The sequence below is a fragment of the Sparus aurata genome, chromosome 15 (assembly GCF_900880675.1).
Source record: "Sparus aurata chromosome 15, fSpaAur1.1, whole genome shotgun sequence".
Classification (NCBI taxonomy): Eukaryota; Metazoa; Chordata; class Actinopteri; order Spariformes; family Sparidae; genus Sparus; species Sparus aurata.
In genome coordinates, this window is record NC_044201.1 from 7540402 (window position 1) to 7563532 (window position 23131).

The window sequence follows — 23131 nt, forward strand, 5'->3', positions numbered from 1 at the left end:
ATCTCAACATGAAAGACAAGTCAACAAAATCTTACATTAAATCTGTACAATCAGATTGTCATCTACCTCAAAGAACGTGTGTAAGATAACTCCAATGTACAGCGGTTATAAAATAAAATAAAATAAAAAGAATAAAATAGAACCCCAGTGTCATGTTGTGGCTCATTCTAGGGCAACCACAATGACAGACTATCGAGAAGAGTTTATCTATGATGCAATTGACTGAACAGTGCAGCTAGATAAGTGGCTACTTACAAGAAATCAGCTCTATGAGGCTGAAAATGTGAAATCTGATATGAATGTAGAATCAAGTGACTGCAAAACACAAAGCTTCAAATGAACCAATTGAAGTCTATCACTGAAAGGATACCCTGCCAGCACCAAGAACAACATGCTGGTCTTGCTGGTCTATGCTGTTTTCTTCAAGCAGGGTATACTTCAATAAATCCATATTTTGTAATGCCGGACCATCCAGCTAAAGAGGCTTTGAAATCAATTCAAACCATATACAGTAGTCATACGAACACTTAAGTCCTGTTTTTGATGAAAATGATAAATAGATTATCCATAATATAAAACATTTTTTAAAAAAAAGGTGCATGATGGAAATAAATTTTTTTTTTCCTAATTAAAGTTTGTGTTAAAAAAAAAAAAAAGGATCTCATTAAGCTTCGTGGTGCAAAATCAAATGGCTGAGAGGTCAGAATCTCGCTGATATGCTGCAAGTTCTCTGCAAAGTCCCGTTCGAGAGCAAGTCAAAATGTCATGGCACTGCAACAACTGTCAAATATGTTTCTCTGTGTTTTACCAAAGTCACAGTGAAATCAAACCAATGCTGGGGCATCTTGGGAAAAGTATTTAACTTTAGGGATATACCAAGTTGTTGATGCTATCATTAATAAATCATCTGTTATTATTGCTTAATAGTAAGATTATACAATATTGCTCTACATTTCAAGTAAATGTGGGAAAATGGACCATCACACAATGATAAAGAAAGTGATAAAACCATTTCTGGATCGTTCTGTTTATCCAATCGGCACCAAGAATTGGTGGGGTCCATTCTGGGTTAAAACCCATCCTCCATCCACGTTTAGTGGAAATCTGTTTAGTTGTTTTTGTGTAATCCTGCTGAAAACCAACCAAACAAACCCATCACACAAATGGGTGAGGGTAAAAACACAACCTGCAGAGATAACAATGGTGGGATTAGAATGCATCTTGCTTGAGATGTTTAATGAAGGAAACAAGCAATTTTGTTAACATGTAAATAAAGTTTATTTTCTGTAGGTAGCAAAAGCTGTAAAAATTATTTTATCATAAAAAAATATTTTCCCAAAAGGGAAATTTAACAGAACGCACACATTCAACACAACAGTGATTTTCTTACAATAAATCAGCAAACAACAAATCCCCCAAACCCTGCCGAGACAGAAAAATAGATGCACCAGATCAAACAGAACATGAATGAGTTATTTTAACTTCCGGGAAAAAAACATACGGCCGTGTTTCCACTTGAGGTCAATCTGCAGCATATCATACATATGGTACATACAGTCAGCTTTTCAGTAAGATTGGCTGGAGAAAATGTTGACACCAATAAATTATAAACTTTTTTGAGAATAATTACATTTAACAAATGAACACAGCAGGAAAAAAAGTCTCTTCAAATAAACACAGGTTTTTGTAGGCACTTGACTGTAGTATGAACTGAATATGTACCCACATTTTTACACATTGCACACAACTGAAGTAAGAGTTTGACGTCAAGGTATTTCAGAAGAGACATACAATGAACCGTTATTTTGTTTCTTGTGCAGCACTAACCAAAAAGGAAATGAGGTTCAGCCTTCCACAAATGTTGCTCTCTTCTAAAATGGTTTTATTCACAACTATACAATCAATATTTAAATTAAAAAGGAAACCTGGGAGTTATGGATATGGAAATAGTGCAAATTTAGCTAAATATTAAGGCAATGGCTATTAAAACCCTGAAAGCAAAGAAAACTGTATCTATGACACTAAATAACATGCTGCCTCCAGGTCATGTTTGGAAGTTTCTCTTCTCTCAACAAGATTTTTAGTCTCTACCTCAGTATGCTCCATGTTTCCAGCCTCAATTTGCCCATCCGTCACTTCAGACTCTGTGTGTACTTCAGGCTCCATCTCTTGCATTTCTTCATCCACCTCCCCATGTACCGAATCTGTCTCTTTCTCTGTTTCATTTGAGCGTTCCATCATATAGTCTCCTTCCATGTCTTCAGGCTTTGGTTCGTCAGTGGTCTCCTTTTTGTCATTCATTGCATCTTCTCCCTCTTCCTTCTCATCTTCAGCGATCATAACAACGTTATTCTCTTCAGTTCCACTGGTTTCTTCTTCTTCATCACCATCACCCTCCTCCGTCACAGGACCTTCTTCATCCTCACAGCTGTCCACCTCCTGTTCTTCTTGGCTTCTTGTCAATGTGTCCACCGGCAAAGGCTGCCAATAATCGTACAGTTTACCCTGCAGGAGGAGAAGTGTAAATCTGAATTATAAAACATTTTGATTTTAGTTGGAGGACTCTTGAGCTGAGCCTATTTAAACTGATTACTGCTTTTATCTTCAAGGAGGGGGAAAAAAAAATAAAAAATTGTGTGTGAAAAAGAGTGTGTGACGACTGTACATGGAGAGGCCGGGTCCTCTGAAGGAGCATCTGCCACTTGGTGTAGATCCTGGCCACCAGGTCCTTAACCTGGAGGGTGAGGAGGAAGGTGGACGTTAAATGACAGGCTCGAAGAACTGTATTTTGAATTCAAGCCAGCAATGACTTACGAGGACAGGTGACAGTGATAATGAGAATAAATCATTTCCATCAATAACCTGAAACAATTTGGCAATTAATCAATCAACAAAAAATATATATCTGTGACAGGTCCTATAACGATCAATTGCTAAAGTCATTATTCAAAAAAACAGCAAAACTAATTCCAGCCCCATAAGCATGACAGTAAATTGAATGTTTTGGGTTTGGGACTGTTTATCAAAACAAACAATCATCTTCAATCTTCATATAAATCTATAATGAAAAAAATCTTCAGTTGTTGCCCTAGTTCAATTTATTACTAAGGCATGTTTTCTGTGAAATTATTCTTAGGTAGCTGACTACATCAGTCTGCTTAAAAAGAATGTTTTTTTTCATTAATGAGTGCTACATTTGTTGGATAGACAGACATGAGAACGAAACTTTAATATAAATTATAATTTCCAAATAATTTCCCAGTCTGGGATCAATAAAGTAATTCTATTCTATTCTATTCTATAACTTGTGAAAGCCCTAAATGTCTGAAGTCTAACTTCATCTGGATATACTGTATGCTCCCAAATTCAATTTGGCTAAATGGTAAATAGCAGTTCTTGTGAAAATTGTTAACCCTGCATTTGACAATAATGTACATTTAATGTACGAGTATGAAAACAACTTTGTTGACATACCTTACATAAAAAGCTGTTTGTAACGTTAAGACCCTCTCTGTCAACGGAGGAAATTCCCCTAATATTATGACTATATAGATATTCTACACCTTTACATAGGTGCTTTGACTTCATGATGCCACGTCTACACAACAAGTGCAATGTGGTCTCCCTGCATGGTGCTGATGGAATTGAATGACTCAAACAGCTTTTAGTTGAGACTTATTATTTAGGGATTTGGAGGCCCCTGATAGCTTGGCTATGATCTTATTCACTGACTTTTCCTCAACGCTCAACATAATCCTGCAGCTGTAGCTACTTGCTGAGAACCTTCCTTTTAATTCCAATCTAAATTTAAATGTCATTGGTCAAATAGTGGATTTAGTGGACCCATTGTGTCAGGGTCGATAGCAAAAGTATACCTCTACAGACTCTGCACAAGGTTGTACTCTGTCTCCTACTATTTTGATCATGTACACAGGAGCAACAACAAGAGACAACTTGATATTTTCTGCTGATAATGAGTGAAAAAGGACAAGTTGTTGATGACCACTGGCTTTAGTGAAATTAGTTTTATCTCAGGATAAATGTACCAAAAGACATAGACATGATCAGAATTTAAAATACAACAGTCCAGGATTATTAACATGACCATCTGGGGTACACACAGTGATACTAAGTACTTAGGCACAGTCAACAACAAGTTCTGCTTTAAGTCAAACAGTGATGTTCTCTGTATAATGATGCCAAAATGTTTATTCTTCTGGAGAAAGATGTCTTATTTTCAGGTGTCCAGTGCTCTTATGATGTTTTATCGGGGTGATATTGGATCTGTTCATATTGTGGCCTGGTTTGGTCACCTTTATTTGGTAAATAAAGTTGACTTCAGATTGTTAATGTTACCGATGTAGGTTCCACCACCTTTTAAAATACCTTTTTAAATTGAAAGTGTTTTTACTGTATCGTAATGTACATCAAAATACACAGAAATTCAGGCAAAAACCAGCATATCTTTTTGCAAGCATACTCACCTTGCTACGGTACAAACATTTCTCGCTCTCTCTGATGTCACACTTAACATGCGTTTCCAGCTCAGAGCAAAGAGACAGCAGTTGCTCCTACAAACCGGAAGGAAAAGGCAAGGCAAAATTAACACAAGTCAAACAGGCAAAAGGGTTATTTTCTTATTAATAACCAGCTGGTGAACACTTGAGGCCATAAAAAGGGAAACAAGTGGAAGTCATACCTTTTGATGAGCAGGGAAGAACTGAAAATTGGAAGCTTCATTTGCCAAAGTCAGAAGGCTATAGCAGAGGTAGTAGGCCTGAGACACATGATAGACATTCTGTTACATTTCTGTGAATAAGATTCTTTCACTTGCACAGAATAAGAAACAAGACATGAAAACATGACAACTCTAAACATTTTTTTAGGTTCAACATTAACTACATGCTCACCTGTTGGTCTAGGGTGACCATGTCTTCCTCATCTTTGTGACTCCTGCTGGAGGAGCTCAGCATGCCTCGGAGAAGGGCTGAGGGTTGCATACGGAGCAGATACGGTCTCAGTTCAGAGAGCTGAGAAAGGCACAGGACAATGAGGGGGACAACTTTAGATTACTGAAGATGTTCTGAAGACGGAGGCTGTTTGGGTTACACACTGAAACACAATACCTTAATCTCTGGTTCTGTAGGTCTGTAGGTACAATTTCCATCCAACAGTTTTGAGATCATGGACAGGCTTAGATGTCGACGCAGTTGCCTTTAGAAACAAAAGTGCATCAATCAACGAAGACACACATTGTGGTGGGAAGAAAAGAGACAAGCAGTTCAGGGACAGGAAAACAGATTACAGGACTTACTTTCCCCGTGTGTTGTAGGGCAGCAGTTGAACTAGCAGGCACATGTTGTGGTGGTCATCTGTCAGATCGGTAAGGGCCAGACAGATTCTGGGCAGCTGGAGACATTTTAGAAAAATAACATGAATGTTGAGTAAAACGCAACAAAATAGCCCTACAAAATATATATTCCAAGGTTCTGAATACATATTACAGAAAGCTTTTTTTTCAAACACAGCATGATCAATTATACTACTACAGTGTAATACTATGTGAAGGACGTTCGTTACCGGAGCCTATAGTACTATAGCTATATTGGTTGACCAATATATTAGCCAATATTGGCCAATCATAGATATATCGGTATTGGCGTTATATGTTGTCCAATATAAATAATCTATGAAAAAGATGCTTGGGATAATTTATAATCATTACATTTCCAAAAAGCAAGAAATAATTACTAAACCAGCTCAGTATCCATCTACTGCAGACAGATATTGAGCTATTAGCTGAAGACTCATTGCTTGTCAAACTGTTTGGCTTGGACGTGTGGTGTATAATAAATCAGATTAATCTGTGCACAGTGCTGTCCTAGCCAGATATTTTATCCCAAAATCCATTTCTGCCAACTGAAACCTTTTGGCATTTTATGTTTTTTCAAAACTTTTCCAGGCCTGTAAAACAATTTTCAAAGTCCATGACTGTTCAAGGTTGCTCTTGACCATGTGAACCCTGGGTGAAATACAATAGCAAAAAATGCAAACTTGTGCTCTAACAGTAATTCATGATGCAACTGTTAAAAATCACATAACCAGAAGCACATATGAACTGACCATGTTTTCCCAGTCCCTGATGTTTCTGACAAGTTTAGACTGTAGAGGGTACAGCTCAACACTAGACTGAAGGATGAGCCGTGTGTCCAGGCCCACCCTTCCCAGCACAGTTAGTAGCAACAGCAGTTCATCGTCGCTGTACGCCCGTGGACAGAGGTCCATACAGTAAGACAGGTACTGCAGATAAAAACATAAAAAACAGTGAGTGATCTACATGATGAAGTTGTGCTTGCCCTGCCAAACTCTTTCTGACAGACATAGTGTTCCTGTCAGACATTTGTTTCCTGTCGAGTCTCACCTTCAAGATGTTGTTGCAGTTGTGCTCAGGGAAAGTGCTCTGCTGGCTGCTACTGGAGGGACTCTCACTTTTGATGTAGATGTCCGCTCTGAACAAACACACAGGAAGTCAACCGCATGGAATTAACATAAACCAAGCAACCTGCAGACATCTTCAGCTTTAAGGAAATCAATGAGAAGTTCAATAAATACGAAAGTTACTTACTGTAGTGATAAAATGTATCTTTGCCTTAAATCTCACATATTATTGTAATCTTGCACTGTTTACTTCAAATATTGATTTTTGATTTCAAGTTTTATTACTCGCTTAAGCACCTGTGCACTATGACCTGACCTAGGCAAGGGCAAATAAGAAAAAGACTTACAGCAAATCTCCCTCTGTGAATGGAGGCTGCAGATTCTCAAAAGGGAAAAGAGTAACAAATGCAACTCCCATATTCATCAGGACCAGCGCCACATCGGCCAAACTGGGCACCCACACTTTAAACAGCTTGCTTCCATTTTTCACTGAGGAAGAAAAAAACATGTCAACATGTCTTAACAATAGTAAGGAAACACTAAAAGCTCTGGGGTGGGGTAGAGGCACTGACCTATCTGATAAGCAGCAGTGCAGGCGATGTCACAGAGGGCCTGTTGTATCTGAGAGGACACCATCCTCTCATTATGGACTGACATCATCTGGCAAGAACAAAAATGAATTACAGCTGAAGCTCAGAAATTTAGACAAAAACAATGCAGACATGCTGTGTGTGGGGCATACCTTGAATAGGAAACGGGTAACCTCAACTGGACATGGTGAACGAGAGTCATAAGCTTCCTGAAACAATCCAATATTGACATGGAACCTCAGCAGAGAAGGGCTGGACCTGATGGAAGGCATATAAACATAAATGGAGATAGAAAGATCAGATCAGATTAATTACTTAGCTGAACTAACAGCAAAAGCTTTGCTTATGTTCAATATATATGCTACGATGTTCAGTACATGCCACTTTATAAAGTGTTGACAGGAACGATATACTGATGATATACTGATGATATACTTTTCCAGTGGTGAGGCTAAAATGTAGGTTGTCTTGAGGGAGGCCTCAAGTGGAGGCTCGTGCATGCAACTAACAATTTTATTATCATCAACCTGCAAACATTGATATTGATAATATTTTTGTCATTGACACCTTGAAATTGCTTATTTTGTACAAGCAACAGCCCAAAACCCGGAGCCTCTTCACTTAATATAAAAAACAAAAAAAACAAAAAAGAAAACAAACAAGAAACCACCAATGTTTGACTGACTGAAACGATTAATCGATTATCTAAATAGTTCACAACTAATTGATTAATCAACTCATTTTGGCAGCTATTCCTGAAATGGACCAAAATGATCTGATAATGAAGCAAACACCACTCACCAAAGAAGCATTTTCTGTGTTGTCCCCTGTGGATTCACCATGCACTGTCTGAGCTTCAGTGTATCATGGTTGAAAATTCGGCCAAATTTCTCCAGGTTGAACACCACTTCTCCTGGAGGGACTTCCCGGATTGCACTGGACATCAACGAGTAGCGCTGCAGGAATTCCCTATGGAACAAATTACAACAAAACATACACAATACAGGTAACTACTGTGCAGAGACTGATCCAGTGACTAAGTACAATGTGCTTCTGCATGCCTTACTGGTGCTCAGTGGAGATGCCCTCCTCACGGTTCTCCTCAGCCTCCTCGTATTCAGCTATTCTCAACAGGTCCTCTTTACATGCAGTGAGAAGTTGTGTCTCAATCTCTTTGGCTCTGATGGAAGCCAGAATGTGGAAAAAGTTAACTCCTCACCTGAGCAGCTATAGGAGCTCAATTTAAAAATGAGTGAAGTTTCCTGAAAAATATATACCTTTTATTGGTGTTTATTTCCTTTAGCATCTGATCAAGGTTGTTCTTGTAGGTACCCGTCTTTGTGGTGGATGGCAACAGCTGCTGTGGGAATAACACAACCCAACACTTAAGATCCAAACAAAGTTGTGCTTTACTGGTATTTTAGCTCAGCAAGTCTGATTAACAAACATGTATAACCTTATGTTCAAAAAGGACAAGTCATATGAAGCTTACAGTCTTTGATTTGCTGCTGAGATGTCCAGGTGTACTGGGCTCTGAGAAGGCAGCCTTCTCTGGTGTGTCCGGGGGCTTGTAAGCACGCTCCATCATCTCCTGCAAGGACAGCAAATGCTCCTCCTCACTGCTTTGGGAGCTCTGGGTTAGATCCATATCTAACGCAAAGCTCAGGCCTAGGTCCAGTTCCACATCTATAGGATCCTCTTCAATCACCTCTCTATGACTTGCCTCCCCTTCTAGCAGTGGAGTACAATGAGATGAAGAAGTCTGTTTAGAGGTAGCACTGTCAGTCTCTAAAGCACATGGTCTCAGGCTGTTTGGGAGGAGAGATGTGCGTTTCGTATTAAATTGGACACTCTCATCCTTATACAGCTTGACCGACGAAGAAGCAGTGGGACTGTTTTTGAGTTCACCGTCTCTCGGGGAAAAGGATCTTAAGTTTTCAAGTTTTACACGCTCCAAAGCTACAGTTGGCAAAAAGACCTCTGGCTGACCTGCTGATGACAAGGACAAGACTTTGGTATCCCTTTCATGAGGAGAACTGTTTGCTGTGACATCTTGTGTTTTGTGACACGAGGATCTAGCGACTGTGGTACTGGAGCTGGTACTGGAGCTGGAAACAGTACTGGATGAACAGCTTTTCTGTGAAGTGGAGGATTTGATTGTTCCCCCATCTGTCTTGGGCTTTGCAGTCTTATGGGCAGGGCTCACCACATACTTCAAGGGATCAGGGGTGAAAAGGTCACTAATATCATCGGGGCTCGGGGCAGGCCTTCGTAGGCGAGATGTTTTGTTCCGTTCTGCTGTGCGACAACTCAGAGAAAGTGAATTTGGTTTTGAGGCTGGCTTGGGAGTATTACTGTCTGACTTTCTGCTCTCCTCCACTTGATTACCTCTGCTTGGGGTCTTGACAGGTAAGGCTGATGTACTGTGGTGAGTATGTCCAGTGTCCTTATGGGGAACCGTAGGGGATAAAAAGCTTGATTTCTCCCTTTTATCATTTACCTCGCTTTTTTTCTTCAAATTTTCTTCACCTGGCTTTGAAGGTGATCCTACCTCTATCAACTTCACAGTGTGATTATGAGAAGAATTGATATAGGCTTGCTTTGCCCCCATTGATGGTCGTTTCTTTATACAGGGGTTGGGTGACATTAATGCGCAAGATGACTGGGTGGGTTTAATTGTGGATGACAGTTCCAAGTAGGCTGATTGACCACATGCTGGTTCTGTGGTTTTGTGCGACAGTTCTGAGACTGAAGAATGCCTCGATGATGGCTGAGACACAAGTGAGGTGCTGAGTGTGTTGTCAACACAAGGTTTTGGTGTCTGTGCTTTGTCCGAGTTTGCACCCTCAAGACAGAGTTTCTTGGCACTGTCGTCACAGTCCCCAAATTCTCTGCGCCTCTTCTGAGATAAGTGATATAAGTCTACTCCTGGAGACAGAAAAATACATCATCTCTTACAAATATTTCGCAGTTATTTACATAGTGTTCAGTGGAAAGAAAGTACAAAAAAGAGTAATGACAGGAGAAAAAAACATTTACTTTTAAGAAGGCAATGTGTAATGATTTATAGGGCTTATACTATATTTTCATTTCCATGTTTCTTATAACTACCAAAGCAAAACAAATGCTTTTACAAATCTGTGTATAAATTTAGTGATGCAATCATTAACTTAGACAATATTACCTGGAATTAAGTCTTGACTTGAAGGTGTCTGTTGATGGTGTTGGTCCTAAAAAAAAAAAAAGGAGAAAAAGTGACGTGACTGTTTAGTGAATTCTCAACCACCAGAACAACATCACAATGCATCCCAAATTACCAAACGTGGAGCAACACCTGGCTCATGTGTTTTTCACCTTTGACTTGGTTTCCAAGATGCTCCTGTTGTTTTGCTGGGTGTAAATAAAGTGGCAATAGAGGTCGACATCTTTTGTGATGCAACAATCTGAGGTACTGAAACAAGACTTTACCAGCTGCCCAAAGAGGTGATGAGAGATTCAGCAGGTTGTTGATGTTGAACCGATGGCTCAAAGCTACATGTGCTGCTCAATCAGTGATTTTTATTGACAATTTGTATATTTTCTAGGAACGCAGACACCTCTATAAGGCAGATGTCATCTGCCTTAACAGGTCACCAGTAAGACTGTTCACCTGCATCATATTTTACTCTGTGCATCACACATCAGTTCCGCCTGCCAAGGACAAGAGGACCAAAACAAACTATAAGACTGCACTCTGGAGGAGAAGTGCTACTACCTGAGCTAAGCTCTGACCATAGAAGTGTAGTGGAAATTCTCCTTGTGAGGTTGAGAGTTGCTCCCATGTAGAGAATGTGCTCCACCTGTGGCTTTCTGACACCTCAAGCAACATGACATTCTCCCCTCCTCCTCTCACATCCTGCTCCTGTCTTTATATCTCATTGATCACTGACAGGAAAACTGTAATTTCTTACAGAAGACCACTGAGCTAGGAGGAGGAGGAGTCTTCACTGCTGTCATCTTCATCCTTCATCCCCTCCAGTCTAGAAACAGCATAGCACATATTTGTCTGTGTAGAGAATAAAACTAACTTTAACTGATATGTGCCAGGTCCAGGCTACAAAGCTGAGTTTTCCCCCCAGAAAAGCCGGGGACCAATGGAGTTCAAATAGTCTCCTCGATTCCTTTGCTGACACGTAATAGAAAGATGGTGAATCTGCTATGAAACATGAAGCACTTAACTAAATCTGCCAATTTATAAAATCTTCGATTCATCGTCGTCTCGGGTTGGGTAAGCTTGCACAACTGGTTTTGACTCACTAAGTTTAGCTTTATTAAACATCAGGTCTCTGGCAGGAAAATAACAACAAATCTCCAGGTTTATTCAGACATTTATAAAGAGAGACTACATATCTAATTTAGAAGTGAAAAAGTCAGAGCAGTCCTTCATCTCAAACATCATCACTAAAAACTATAATAATGCTGGCACCCTGCTTACTGTCAAAAGGCTTATAAACCCTCCCGTGCAGTAACATCTCAACTATCTCCTGAGTTTGTAAAGAATTTGCATCCTTCTTCACTGCCAAAATTCAGAAAATTAGACAAGCGGTCAGTGCCACTGTACCATGTACAGGAGGTGTGTTGTCCATCTGTCCACCTTAAACAGACTCAAATACCATGACACATTTGATCCAATCAATGACAAAAACCTGCAAGACATACTTCAAAATTTGAAATCCTCCACCTGCTGACTCAATATAGGTTTTACCAACAGGGCTCTTCAAAAAAGTTTCAGACTGCATGAGTCAGATCTGCTTCCGATTGTCAACATGTCTTTTCTCTCAGGCGTCTGCCCAGATGCCATGAAAACTGCAGTTGTTAAATGACTCCTGAAGAATCAATCTAGACACATCTGTGAATAATTATTGGCCCGTACCTAACCTCACAGTTTTAAATAAAATCATTAAAAAAGCTGTGTTTCAACAGATGCACAATTATCTTATAATAAATGGCTGGTATGACATCTTCCCATCAGGATTTCAACCACATAACAGCACTGAGACCACTCTTGTCAAGGTCCTCAATGACATTCATTTAAACAAAGACAGTGGCAAAATTTTCGTCTTACTATTACTGTATTTCAGTGCTGCGTTTCACATGGTCAACAACAATGTACAACTGCACTGACTGGAAAACTGGGTGGGACTCTCTGGTACAGCACTAAATTGGTTTAAATCCTATCTAAATGATAGAGACTACTTTGTGTCTGTGGTTTATTACACATCTGAGCAGATAAAAATGACATGCGGGGTACCCCAGGGCTGCATTCTGGAGCCTCTGCTGTTCAACATTTAAATGCTCCCTTTAGCTCAGATAATTGAAAACACCAAAATATGTTCCCATGGTTATGCAGACACACAAATTTACATAACCAGAGGACTATAATCCCTTACAGATGCTCAGTAGATGCACTGTTCATCTCATCAACAAATCCAATGTTTGGATGTGCCAGAGTTTTCTTCAGTTAGCAAAGAAGACTGAAATAATTATTGATGGAGCCAAGGAAAAACGAATTACAGTTTCTGCTCAGCTTCATTCTGTGATGTTGAAAACTACAAACCGATCCGGAATTCTTGGTGTAATCATGGACTCAGTGTGCAGCCACACTAAGACAATTACAAAGTCAGCCTACTATCACCTTAAGAATAAATCAGGGATCAAAGGACTTATGTCTCAGCAGGAAATGGAAAAATGTGTCCATGCATTTATCTTGGTTTCTTTATAAGACTCTATAAAAAAAAATCCATCAGACAGCTGCAGCTGATTCAGTGTTTGCATGTTGCATGTGAAATATCTGATAAATAATTTCCCCCCAGGGATTGATAAAGTATAAGGGGAAAAAAAAAGAAAGAAAGAAAAAAAAAGAATACTGCTACTCAAGTCCTAACAAGGACCAAAAAAGTAGATCACATCACTCCAGTTCTTAGATCATTACACTGGCTTCCTGTCAGTCAAAGAACAGATTTCCAAATCCTGCTGTTGGTTTATAAAGCACTGATGGCTTCGGGCCAAAATACATTTCTGATCTGCTGCTACGTCATGAACCATCCAGACCTCTGAGGTCGTCAGGTACAGGTCTGCTTTCAGTCCCTAGAGTCAAAACTAAACATGGAGAAGCAGTATTCAGTTATTATGCGCAACAAATCTGGAACAGACTCTCAGAACACTGCAGGTCCTTGCCAACTCTCACCCTTTTTTAAATCAAGGCTGAAGACCTTTCAGTTTGCCACAGCCTTTTATTAAAGCAACTTTAAGGCTTAGAACTTTTTTTAGTTAGACTATTTTTTTAGTCTTGTCTCTTGTTTTTAAAGCTTATTTTTCTATTTTTAACTTGTTTTAATGTATCTGAAATGTATTTTTTTAGCCCCTGTAAAGCACTTTGAGTTGCCCTGTGTCTGAATTGTGCCATAAAAATACACTTGTCTTGCCATGAAAAAGGTCCTTCTTTGCGGCAGTGTTGCACAATCTGTGTTAACTTGTAACTTGTACAAGGAGCTGCTACCACAGCTTGTGTATTGGCTGACATAGGGTGGGGTAAATAGAACCCTCACAACTAATAAACTAGAAATAAGAAGAATCTAACATTACACTGAATAACAGCGAATTATAATCAAGCTCCATTACCGAAAGCCTTAGCTAGAAGTTGATGTCTTTACCTTGCAAGGGGCTACAGGGCTGTGCATGATGGGTACACTGGAACCACTAGTCCTGTGGGAAGGCTGGGTACTAGGCCACTGGCTGTTGCCAGGACTCCAATGCTCTGAATCTGAGAGGGGCAGCGGGTAAACATCTTGAGCTGCTCCACTGTTGAGTAATGGGGTCACAGGGGGCCTGTGGAGCTGGACAGTAGGTACGGAACTCCTCACATCACTGGAATGGGCCTGGCAGAGTAAGCATTAATAAACAAAGGTTCAGGATTGCATGACTGTTACAGAACAGGCCATCAACAAGATACTTTTTAACTTTTTAATAATTATTAATAAAGGAAAAAACAACACCTTGTTTGATTCTTGTCTTTGTCCTGTTATATTTGTACATCCTGAGTAAGACAAGGGGACCTTAGATTCAGTCACTTGATCTCTCCTGATGTGGGAGGATGGGGACGGATCACTTAAATCCTTCATGAATTGATGGTTTGCAGGATGAAAGATACCAGGAGAAGAGGGCTGTGGCCTGTAAGCTGTAGTTCCGTGGTTAACTGGGCTGACTGGAGCAACCCGAAAGCGTAAAGACCCTGGGGGTTGGGCAGAGTGATTCGGAGCTCCCAGTCTGTCCCGTGGCATGAGATTGGGCCTATTCACAGCAGAGCCAATGTTACCTGGGCTGTACGGTCTCAAATGATGCTGATGAGGGTACCCCGGTGGACCCAGTCTGTCCTTGCGCCACAACTCGGGGCTCTGAAGTGGCAACATTCTCCTGGGTGGTGGGTGAGGAAGCTGGTTAGGGACCTGAGAAGGCTTCATTGGAGTCTCCTGGAAAGAAGAGCGCTGCTGGAGTGCCTGGTCCTTCACTAAAACACAGAAGATACATTATAGCCTCGAATCTCCTAACAAATCTGGTGCCACTGAAGACTCAAGTTTGAACTAGGTTGACATGAGGTCATTTGTCAGGCAGCCAGGGCCCGTGATGCCTAGAGTATCTACCTGTGGAACTCTGGCACATCCACAAGTAATTGTGTTTGTACAAACAGCTCTTTTACCAAGAAACTCAAATATAACATTATTTGTTTTGGATTTGCTCCAGGAGGTAAGCAGAAGATCCTGTCTTAAATACAGCTGCATTCAGACTTTGTCATGTTTAGACTTCACAGTGGGAAATAGATAAGCTTTGACAAGTTTTAGTTTTATTTCTTTTTTTCCATGTGAGAAATCAATTGTTTAGAAGTTATTGCTCTTATTTATTTTATCATGCAGGCAGCCCTGTCCTCATTTCAGCAGCTGTAAGTATAGCTAATGTCACATATGTTTAAAATTGATAAAATAATCAACTTAAATAGTTGCAAGTAGTTTAAATGTATGCACTAAGATGACAGGATTTCACCAACTAACAAAAGTTGGAACTCAGCTCTGCTGTGTAAAGGTGGCAGAAAAACTGACAAGTTTTAACTTGTAAAAACAATCCTCATTTGTAACAGGGTAACTGCCATCAAAGCTCTACTGGAGTCTGGATTGTTTGTACCAACAAAAACTGAAGTTAGGAACTTCTGGGCTCAAAGTGATTTGTCATTACAAAGGGTTGCATAATGAAATTAAAGTGTGTACATTCCTCCATGCTACACAAACAATAACATATATACAGTTATTTGAATACATACACACGTAGTGCATGTTTTTGAGTTTGCGTCAGTGTGAATGTAAACAGTGGCAACAAAATGGTGACGATAACATGGTTGGCATCAAGCTTGAGTATCAGGTTTTGTTACTATTGCAAATGTCACTGACATGATTATGATACTGTTTATTACAAGATATAATATATCATATTCATAACTATCTTCTTGACATCAGAACAATACCTACTAAAGATTCAAGAAAGATATATATATATATGTATAATATATATATATATATATATATATATATATATATATATACATACATATATATATATATATATATATATGTATATGTATGTATATGTGTGTGTGTGTGTGTGTGTGTGTGTGCATTGGTTTACTTCATTGATATTCACATATAAAGTAAATAAAACTACACGTCTAATATTCTGTCAAAAAAAAACCTGAACATAATATTCGTGGAAGAAGGACTGTTAAGGTTTTAGGTTTTTTTGTTTTGAGCACCCAATAAAGACAAATGGCTTTATTGATCAGCAGATTGCCTTTCACAAGTGACCGATGTCAACATAGTAAATGCGTGAATCACGGTTTACGTTTTGCTCAACAGACACGAGACATCAACACTCAAACATGCAGGATCTGACACTGTGACCCACCTTTACTTTTCGGGGAAAAGTAGTCTGAAAATGTTCTGCAAGAAAGCCAGAGAGGAGAAACTGATCATGTTTGGATCATCAAAGTTTGGTCACCACGACGACAATAACGCGATAACGAACCAAAGTGTCGCAGAACCGACACATTTAGCACGAGTTGACCTACACTTGCATCAGTGCCGAAACAAGGAAGACACCTGCCTGTCTGATTCTGCTCGGCTACCAATCAAATCATGCTACGTGAAGTCACAACACGGGTCCAGCAGTGCACTGCACACTGACTTTGGGGTTATTTTACTTTGACATGATTTTATTGTTTAGCAGGACTAGAACCACATAATCTAAATCACAATCAAACGTAGTGTTGACAAAGTAATGTTAACGGCAATAAATATAACGTTACGCACTGCTTGTTCTAGCTGCAAAAATAGCTACGCAACGCTAGCCATAGTTAAATACATGCAAGCAAGGAAACTGATATTAAGGACGTGTTTACATCTTTCGAACAACATGGCAGTATTATGTTCTCCTTATGTAGCTAGGAAGTATTTATTTTCAGATGATACATATCCAGTATACACAGCCGTTCCGTGCAGTGACTGGCTAACGTTACTGTAAATATGCTAGCTAACTATAACTGAATATTAGCATGCCGCTGTTTCAGGAAGTGCTCTGTTTAGCTAGCAGGCTAACGTGCTAACACATTAGCAAATGAGCCCAAATAAAGTTCAGAGGTTTTCGTACCGAGTGTTTCCTTGGTTTTCTGTTGCTCTTCTCATTTTGAAGCCTGTGCGGGCCGCCTGTCACCACAGACATTGACAATAACGGACTCAAAGCACTTAAGCTGTGCTACAATCATCACATCAATATGTTCTTCTCCCGCCTGCTCCCAGAGCCGACTTTGTTGTTACGAATTGCATCATGGAACTTGGGGTCCAACAATCAGTTTAAAGGGATATTTCAGTGAAATTCACTAAGGTACAGCGCCCCATACAATATGTTTTTGGCTTTTTAAAAAAAATATTTTTATGTCATGAATTTTCTATTGTCACCTTCAGGTATTTACAAAACATAGCTGACTTTATATAGTCAGTGGTTGTTAATTACTTCCAATGACCTGAATGCCCTATAATCTGCTATCTGTTTTAGGTTGTTCGGAAAAGTTGTAAATGTTTCAATTTTTTTCACCCAGAACTAAATGTATTGTAAATGTAGTAAGCGTTTCTTTAATAATATGATTATTTCACAGTTGCAGCATAACTTTGTGCTATTGGTATAACTTGGCCTGACCACCGGTACTTGCATTTCCTAAACTAAAACTGACTGATTCTGCTTAGTAAAACTTGCCTAAATGTGATCAGTAAGGCCAGTTAATAGTTTTACAACACTATGTCTGATAATCATGCTGTAAACTGAAATAAAAATAAAACAACAAGCTAACAGGAAAAGCACAAGATTTTTTTTCGCATCGTTGTACATTTATTACATCAGAGCTTTCAGAGAACGTTTGGCTAACACAGAGGGAATCACATTCTAAAAAGAAAAATGAGAAGACCGTAAGACAGAATGGGATATTGCAAACCAATTCCTAACAGACTGTCCTGCTGCTTCTTTCAAGCTGGGAGACCAGCTGTAGGCATTTGCTGAAGGAGCAGGAGACAGAAGCACATAAATACAATGACAAGAAGAGGCAAAGACAGACCAATGGCAGTCCAACAGAATAACAAAGATTTAAGGCTAAATTTAGACCTCGTCTCTCCACAAATCTTGCTTCACATTGGCACGGTGAGACTATGACCCAAATAATGGATTTCCCACCCCCTCGTTCAATACTGGTAGCAACACGGTGTCTGGCACTATTTAAAGTGGGCTAACCTTGATGAATCACAAAAGAGAGAAATACTCATTTTAAGACACAACACAGACAGCAACAACATTCAAGGACACAGCACAAATACCCTTCATATACAGAGGAAGTACAAGAAAAGGACTGTTCAGCTGTCCTAACTGCTCTCAAGAGATTGCAAAAGTAACATCCCTTCATCAGTGGAATGCATCCGTGAAATGCTTTGAAAAGTGAGATAGAAAATAACTAGTCAGTCCTGTATACTGGTCCCTTTTATGTTAGAAAGTCTCATAGAAAATCAAAATTTGGCAATAAGTGTCAGCGAAATAAAATAAATGATATCATCCAATAAATAATAATGGTGTCCTGGGCAGGAAAATGATGAAGTAAGTATGATCGGACACACGTAATGTGGGAATGATATTCTTACTACCATCAATGCAGCCAGGTAATGGGTTACAGTATAGGCATAGCAACAAGAGCACCTTAGATGTGTGTGTATCATCAAAACAAACACTGTATCCTGAATTTTTATAACTGACTCTGGCAGAGTGACCAATCCAGGATTTAACAGTTTATTATGTAATGGGCCTTATTACCGTCTAACCTGACATTAAACATCTCAGCCTAAGTCACAAAAGTTAAGGTCTTCTCCTTTACTCAAAAACAAAAGAAAAAAAAAAGATATATTATTATCTGTTTGAAGTGGCAATATTCTAATTATTACAAGGGCTGTTACTTAAATAATCAAGTACACAGATAAGACATGTCTTTGATACTACTTTCCTTTACCAGCAATACATATTTTAGCAATAATTATAAACAATCTCTTGAGAGCTTTGGCTCTCCTGGTCCAAATGTATCCTACTTGTTCACCCACTACTATCTCCGTATTATAAAAGTAGAGGGAGGTTGCCTTTGACAGCAATCTACTGTGTACTCATGTATTACAATCCAAAATAAATAAGGATTTTGGAAAAACGCTATTCTGAGGTCAGCTTTCAGGGACAACCTACACTCTCATACACAGAGGCGACTTCTCAGTCACTTTACTTCTTGGCTTTTCCCTGAGCAGCCACGGCCTCCATGGCTTTGCGTACGGTCTCCTCGTCTCCCAGGAACTGCATCGGCTTCAAGGGCTTCAGGTTCTTGTCGAGCTCGTACAGGATGGGGATGCCGGTTGGCAGGTTCAGTTCCATGATGGCTTCATCTGACATTCCTACAGGTGGCAGCACACGCAGACAGAACAGTTATGTACAGATGTTCAGGAATTTGCAAGTGGTTGTTTTTCATTCTAAACATGTCGGCAGTGAACCAGGTTGTTGTTCTTGACACCATAGAATCTTTGTGTCAGAGTTTAAGTTAATGTTGTGAAACATTGAAGAAAAAAAAAAAACCCTGTAAAACTATCATAATGTCACAATATTAAAGTTCCAGAAATACATTTGGAAATCAAACATATGTGTATCCTTTCATAAATTAATAATTGAAGCATTTAGGTGCTCACTGGGCTTTACAATAATTCTCAGTCAGCATCTTGAAATTATAGACAGTCTCTGCCTAAAAACACTTGAAAATACAAGTGAAATACTTTTAAGATGAGCTGTGAAAACTGAAAAAAAAAGACATTTTGCAGAGGCAGGTAACTACAGAAGAGGATTAGGGCCACGTGAATTTTTTTTTATAGTTCTGACTTTAAAGTCAGAATTCTGAGATTAAAGTCAGAATTCTGAGAAAAAAGTCAGAATTCTGACTTTAATCTCAGAATTCTGACTTTAATCTCAGAATTCTGACTTTAAAGTCAGAACTAAAAAAAAAATTCACATGTGGCCCTAATCCTCTTCCGTAGGGTAACCGACTAAGTCAGTGGTAAAAAAAATATTGCTGACAAGAATGAATCAAAGATGTGTACGTCATCATGTAAACTCTACAGCGACACCCACCCTCCAGGTGCTTGACGATGCCCCTCAAACTGTTGCCGTGAGCGGCGATGAGCACCCTCTTTCCCTTTTTGATCTGAGGGGCGATCTCCTCATTCCAGTATGGCAGCGCCCGTGCGATTGTGTCCTTAAGGCTCTCGCAAGAAGGAAGCTGATCTTCGGTCAGGTCTGCATAGCGACGATCCTGCAGGGAAGACGATCTTAATATGAGAATACATACACCAAAAATAAGGCAGCGAAGATAATACTGGACTTCTTTGTCTTTAGTCTTCTTCTATAGGAACTTACTGCACACTTATTTGGGAACAAGGAGCAAGCAGTATGGTACGAAGCCTTCCTTTAATGGTCTGTGTTTCAGCCAAAACGGTAATAAATTAATATTGCTTACTGCAGCTTGAACTTTTGTCTACGCAGACTTCACCATCTGATCAGTGTGTTTCCACCTTGACTGAACTTTGAACTTGAACCTAGCAGACCTCATTCTCGGCAGTCACACATTAACTCACCTTGGACATGCTATTAGGTAAGAACATTGGGGCACATGGTCCCGAAGAGTAAGGGACAATATCCGCAGTGTGTGGTTTGAATGTCACATTTTATGTGCACTGTTGTACGTTTAAAACGTGTGTGTATTCAAGCTGACTGTGCAGTGGACAAAAAGACAAGAGACACATGACCTTAAATTTGCTTTTTAACCCCAAACACTCCATTCATTTCTGCTGATTTCATTCATTTATGGTGACGCAGCTGATAATAGGCCCAGACTGCAAAGATCTGTACTAGTCACGCCTCTTCTTTGTTACGCCTGTTGGCAAATACTTAGTCAATATGTACCAAAGCATTTTTTTCCTGACAGGCCAACAAAGCTCACTGGTGGTGTCTGTGCTGTAGATATGATATCTCACCTTGCTGATGATAGCGTAGTAGTCATGGTCAGGGCCCATGGGGGGAGGAGGGATGTCAAACGAGCGCCTCCAGATCTTCACCTGAGCCTCTCCGTGCTTGGCGGCCGTCTCGGCCTTGTTTAGCCCCGTCAGGCCTCCGTAGTGGCGCTCATTGAGCCGCCAGGTCCGATGCACTGGCACCCACATCTGGTCGATGCTGTCGAGGACGTGCCACAGTGTCCTGGTGGCCCGCTTCAGCACGGAGGTGTAGCAAATGTCAAACTCAAAGCCGGCATCTGGAAGAGGAAGAGACACAGGAGTTTGTGTGTGTTCTGACTGCAACTCAAAGAAAGAAAAGGAAGTTACACTTGTGATTGTGACTGTTTCTTTCTGCCTCCTTTGATTATTTAGCGGCTTTTCAGACAATGCCTTCTGGACATATCAAGACGAGTTAGATTAATTATGAAAACAGTGATTTAAAGGTCTTTTTATTAGATTAGAAAAAGGCTGCAATGAGGAGAGAGACATTCAAATGACTAAATTTGGAAAAACACAATTATTTGGTATACTATATTAGCATTTAATATTAATTCAGGCAGCTCGAATATTAAGTGTGCCATTACTGATTATTGCAAATCGCAAAATATATAATTATTGCAGGACATTTCTTTTAATGACACAGCTCTTGTTTGGCGAAACATCAGCTGACTCCTCTCTGAATTCTCTGAATTCTTGTTGCATATGACAAAGAAGTAAGATCACATTGGAGAGGCTGAAGCCAGAACATGTTGTACATCTTTACTTATGACATCACTGAATCAAGTAACCGATGATCAAACATGTTCTGATTTAATTCAATTCAACTTTCATTGCAGTCTGGTGCACTGAGGTTAACTCAGTGTATATTTTTTTAGTGGCTCAACATGTCTCCCCTGTGATTCCTCCCTGTTATGCTGTTAAAAAGAAAGAAAAGGCCTGATCCATCTAACAAAACTGACCCCAAAGTGCAAGCTGTTTTGCTTCACACCGGATTTCTTTCCCCTCTCTTTGTCTGCAGGCTGTTGTGGGGTCAGATCGATAAGAGGGCTTTTGTATATTTTTAATGTGAAATTCGCCATCTACTCCCCGTGGTCCTGTAATAGCACTGCAGCCACACACAGGCGTCGCATCTGCACGTCTGCACATCTTCCGCACAGGCTGGCCGTCCCCCCCGCGCAGGGGGCGGTGTGCGCTCTGATGCAGGGGCTGTTATGCAATCGCAGCCATGCATTAGTATTTCGTAGATATCAGAGCGGACGATGACAGCGTAAATGAATGAGCTCCTCTCTCCTCACCTTTCAGGGCCTGTCCACCCCTCTTCGCCTCCTTTTCTCCGGTCTCGCTCAAGTCCGCGTCGAACCAGCCGCAGAACCGATTCTCCTGGTTCCAGTTGCTCTCTCCGTGGCGAATCAGCACCAGTTTGTGTGCAGCCATGGTTGGTTATGACGTGCCTGGGTTAAATGAATGAAGTGAGTCAAATTAACTAGTTCTATCACGGATGTAGAGGATGTTAAACTGAAAACTCCCCACTCCAGAGAAGAAGACAGGTCCACTCTGTTGCTGACAGGCCGGTGAGGACTTTTATCCCGTGGATTGGTTGCTGCCCGACTTCCTGGTTTTCACAGCCAATGAGGTGTCGTCAATGTTCGTGTACTTTATCTCTCGACCAATGACAGCGGTGGGCGTCAGCAGGGGGGTGGGCTGTTCCCTGACCTTCATACTGTACATTGTACTTTATTGACTTTTCATTGTTTTTCTATCTATTCTATCTCTTTATAAAGCTACGCACCATATCTATCTATCTATCTATCTATCTATCTATCTATCTAGACATGAATAGCACAGCGCATGAATGTTTCATTTCTTTGCAAATCCATGTTGTCAAGAGAAAAGTGCATTTGAAAGAGGGAGTTTTACATTTTCTTTCTCTATCCATAATGACCCCTCAAGTAGGACACAGTTCCACGTTTAAGAAGACTAAATAATCAGAAACAAAGTGTGCAGACAAGGTCATTTAAGCTAGGAACCGGTACTGGGTTTCACATACTAAGCATGGGTCTGACTGCTAAACAGTTCCTCCTGAAGGCCGGTCTTTAGAATAAGCTTTACATGAGTCACACCAAAGTTACACCAACCACATTTTAAATGAGTTGTCAAGTCATTCAAGTCTTAAAGGGACAGTTCCCCCCCAAAATCAAAACAACATAAAAAGCTGGAGGTTGAAAAGAAGAAAATTGCGCAAGAAATAGATGACAGATGATCCAACAACAGCTAGAATAGATAGCTGAAGCAAGGGCTGTCAGAAACTGTCTTTGCAACTGTTTGGCTTCCTCTCAGAGATGGAAGCAAGCCAGAAATCGGTGAAGATAATTTTTTTTGTACATCATTACATCTAAATCATCACTGAAT

General features: G+C 40.0%; 2 protein-coding genes and 1 long non-coding RNA gene across 6 annotated transcripts; 1 reads left to right on the top strand and 2 right to left on the bottom strand.

Moving 5' to 3' along the window:
• Positions 1-1254: 1254 nt before the first annotated feature.
• Positions 1255-16939, bottom strand: slf2 (SMC5/6 complex localization factor 2). 4 transcript variants are annotated; one of them, XM_030441585.1, is made up of 21 exons: positions 16758-16939; positions 16017-16051; positions 14063-14574; positions 13721-13945; positions 10213-10258; positions 8521-8759; positions 8306-8388; positions 8095-8208; positions 7830-7997; positions 7181-7286; positions 7011-7098; positions 6786-6927; positions 6422-6509; positions 6124-6300; positions 5315-5409; positions 5127-5214; positions 4911-5030; positions 4700-4777; positions 4485-4571; positions 2666-2734; positions 1255-2505 (listed from the first exon to the last, which is right to left on the bottom strand). In XM_030441585.1, exons 1-21 carry the CDS (start codon positions 16790-16792, stop codon positions 2014-2016), a joined length of 3087 nt encoding a protein of 1028 aa, XP_030297445.1. In that variant the 5' UTR covers positions 16793-16939; the 3' UTR covers positions 1255-2013. The 4 variants fall into 4 exon arrangements, with proteins under 4 accessions (XP_030297445.1, XP_030297443.1, XP_030297442.1 ...); XM_030441583.1 differs by having other exon boundaries at positions 8306-8385; positions 8521-9956; XM_030441582.1 differs by having other exon boundaries at positions 8521-9956.
• A 530-nt stretch (positions 16940-17469) lies between these two features.
• LOC115596456 (phosphoglycerate mutase 1) lies at positions 17470-22329 on the bottom strand. Its single transcript, XM_030441586.1, has 4 exons — positions 22018-22329; positions 20705-20979; positions 19803-19983; positions 17470-19078 (listed from the first exon to the last, which is right to left on the bottom strand). The coding sequence occupies exons 1-4, from the start codon at positions 22154-22156 to the stop codon at positions 18909-18911; spliced, it is 765 nt and encodes a 254-aa protein (XP_030297446.1). The 5' UTR covers positions 22157-22329; the 3' UTR covers positions 17470-18908.
• Positions 19983-20779, top strand: LOC115596457 (uncharacterized). Its single transcript, XR_003986906.1, has 3 exons — positions 19983-20123; positions 20214-20322; positions 20656-20779. It is a non-coding gene; the product is annotated as an uncharacterized LOC115596457 (long non-coding RNA).
• Positions 22330-23131: the final 802 nt, after the last annotated feature.

Excerpts from the sequence above, each read along its gene's own strand:
- slf2 (XM_030441582.1), bottom strand. The coding sequence starts at position 16,792 with ATGAGAAGAGCAACAGAAAACCAAGGAAACACTCG. Across the intron at positions 10,259-13,720 it reads GCCCTGTAGCCCCTTGCAAG|GACCAACACCATCAACAGAC; the intron begins GTAAAGACATCA and ends TTTTTTTTTTAG. Across the intron at positions 2,506-2,665 it reads AGAGGACCCGGCCTCTCCAT|GGTAAACTGTACGATTATTG; the intron begins GTACAGTCGTCA and ends CTCCTCCTGCAG.
- LOC115596456 (XM_030441586.1), bottom strand. The coding sequence starts at position 22,156 with ATGGCTGCACACAAACTGGTGCTGATTCGCCACGGAGAGAGCAACTGG. Across the intron at positions 20,980-22,017 it reads GGGTGGACAGGCCCTGAAAG|ATGCCGGCTTTGAGTTTGAC; the intron begins GTGAGGAGAGAG and ends TTCCTCTTCCAG. Across the intron at positions 19,079-19,802 it reads CATCGTCAAGCACCTGGAGG|GAATGTCAGATGAAGCCATC; the intron begins GTGGGTGTCGCT and ends TGCCACCTGTAG.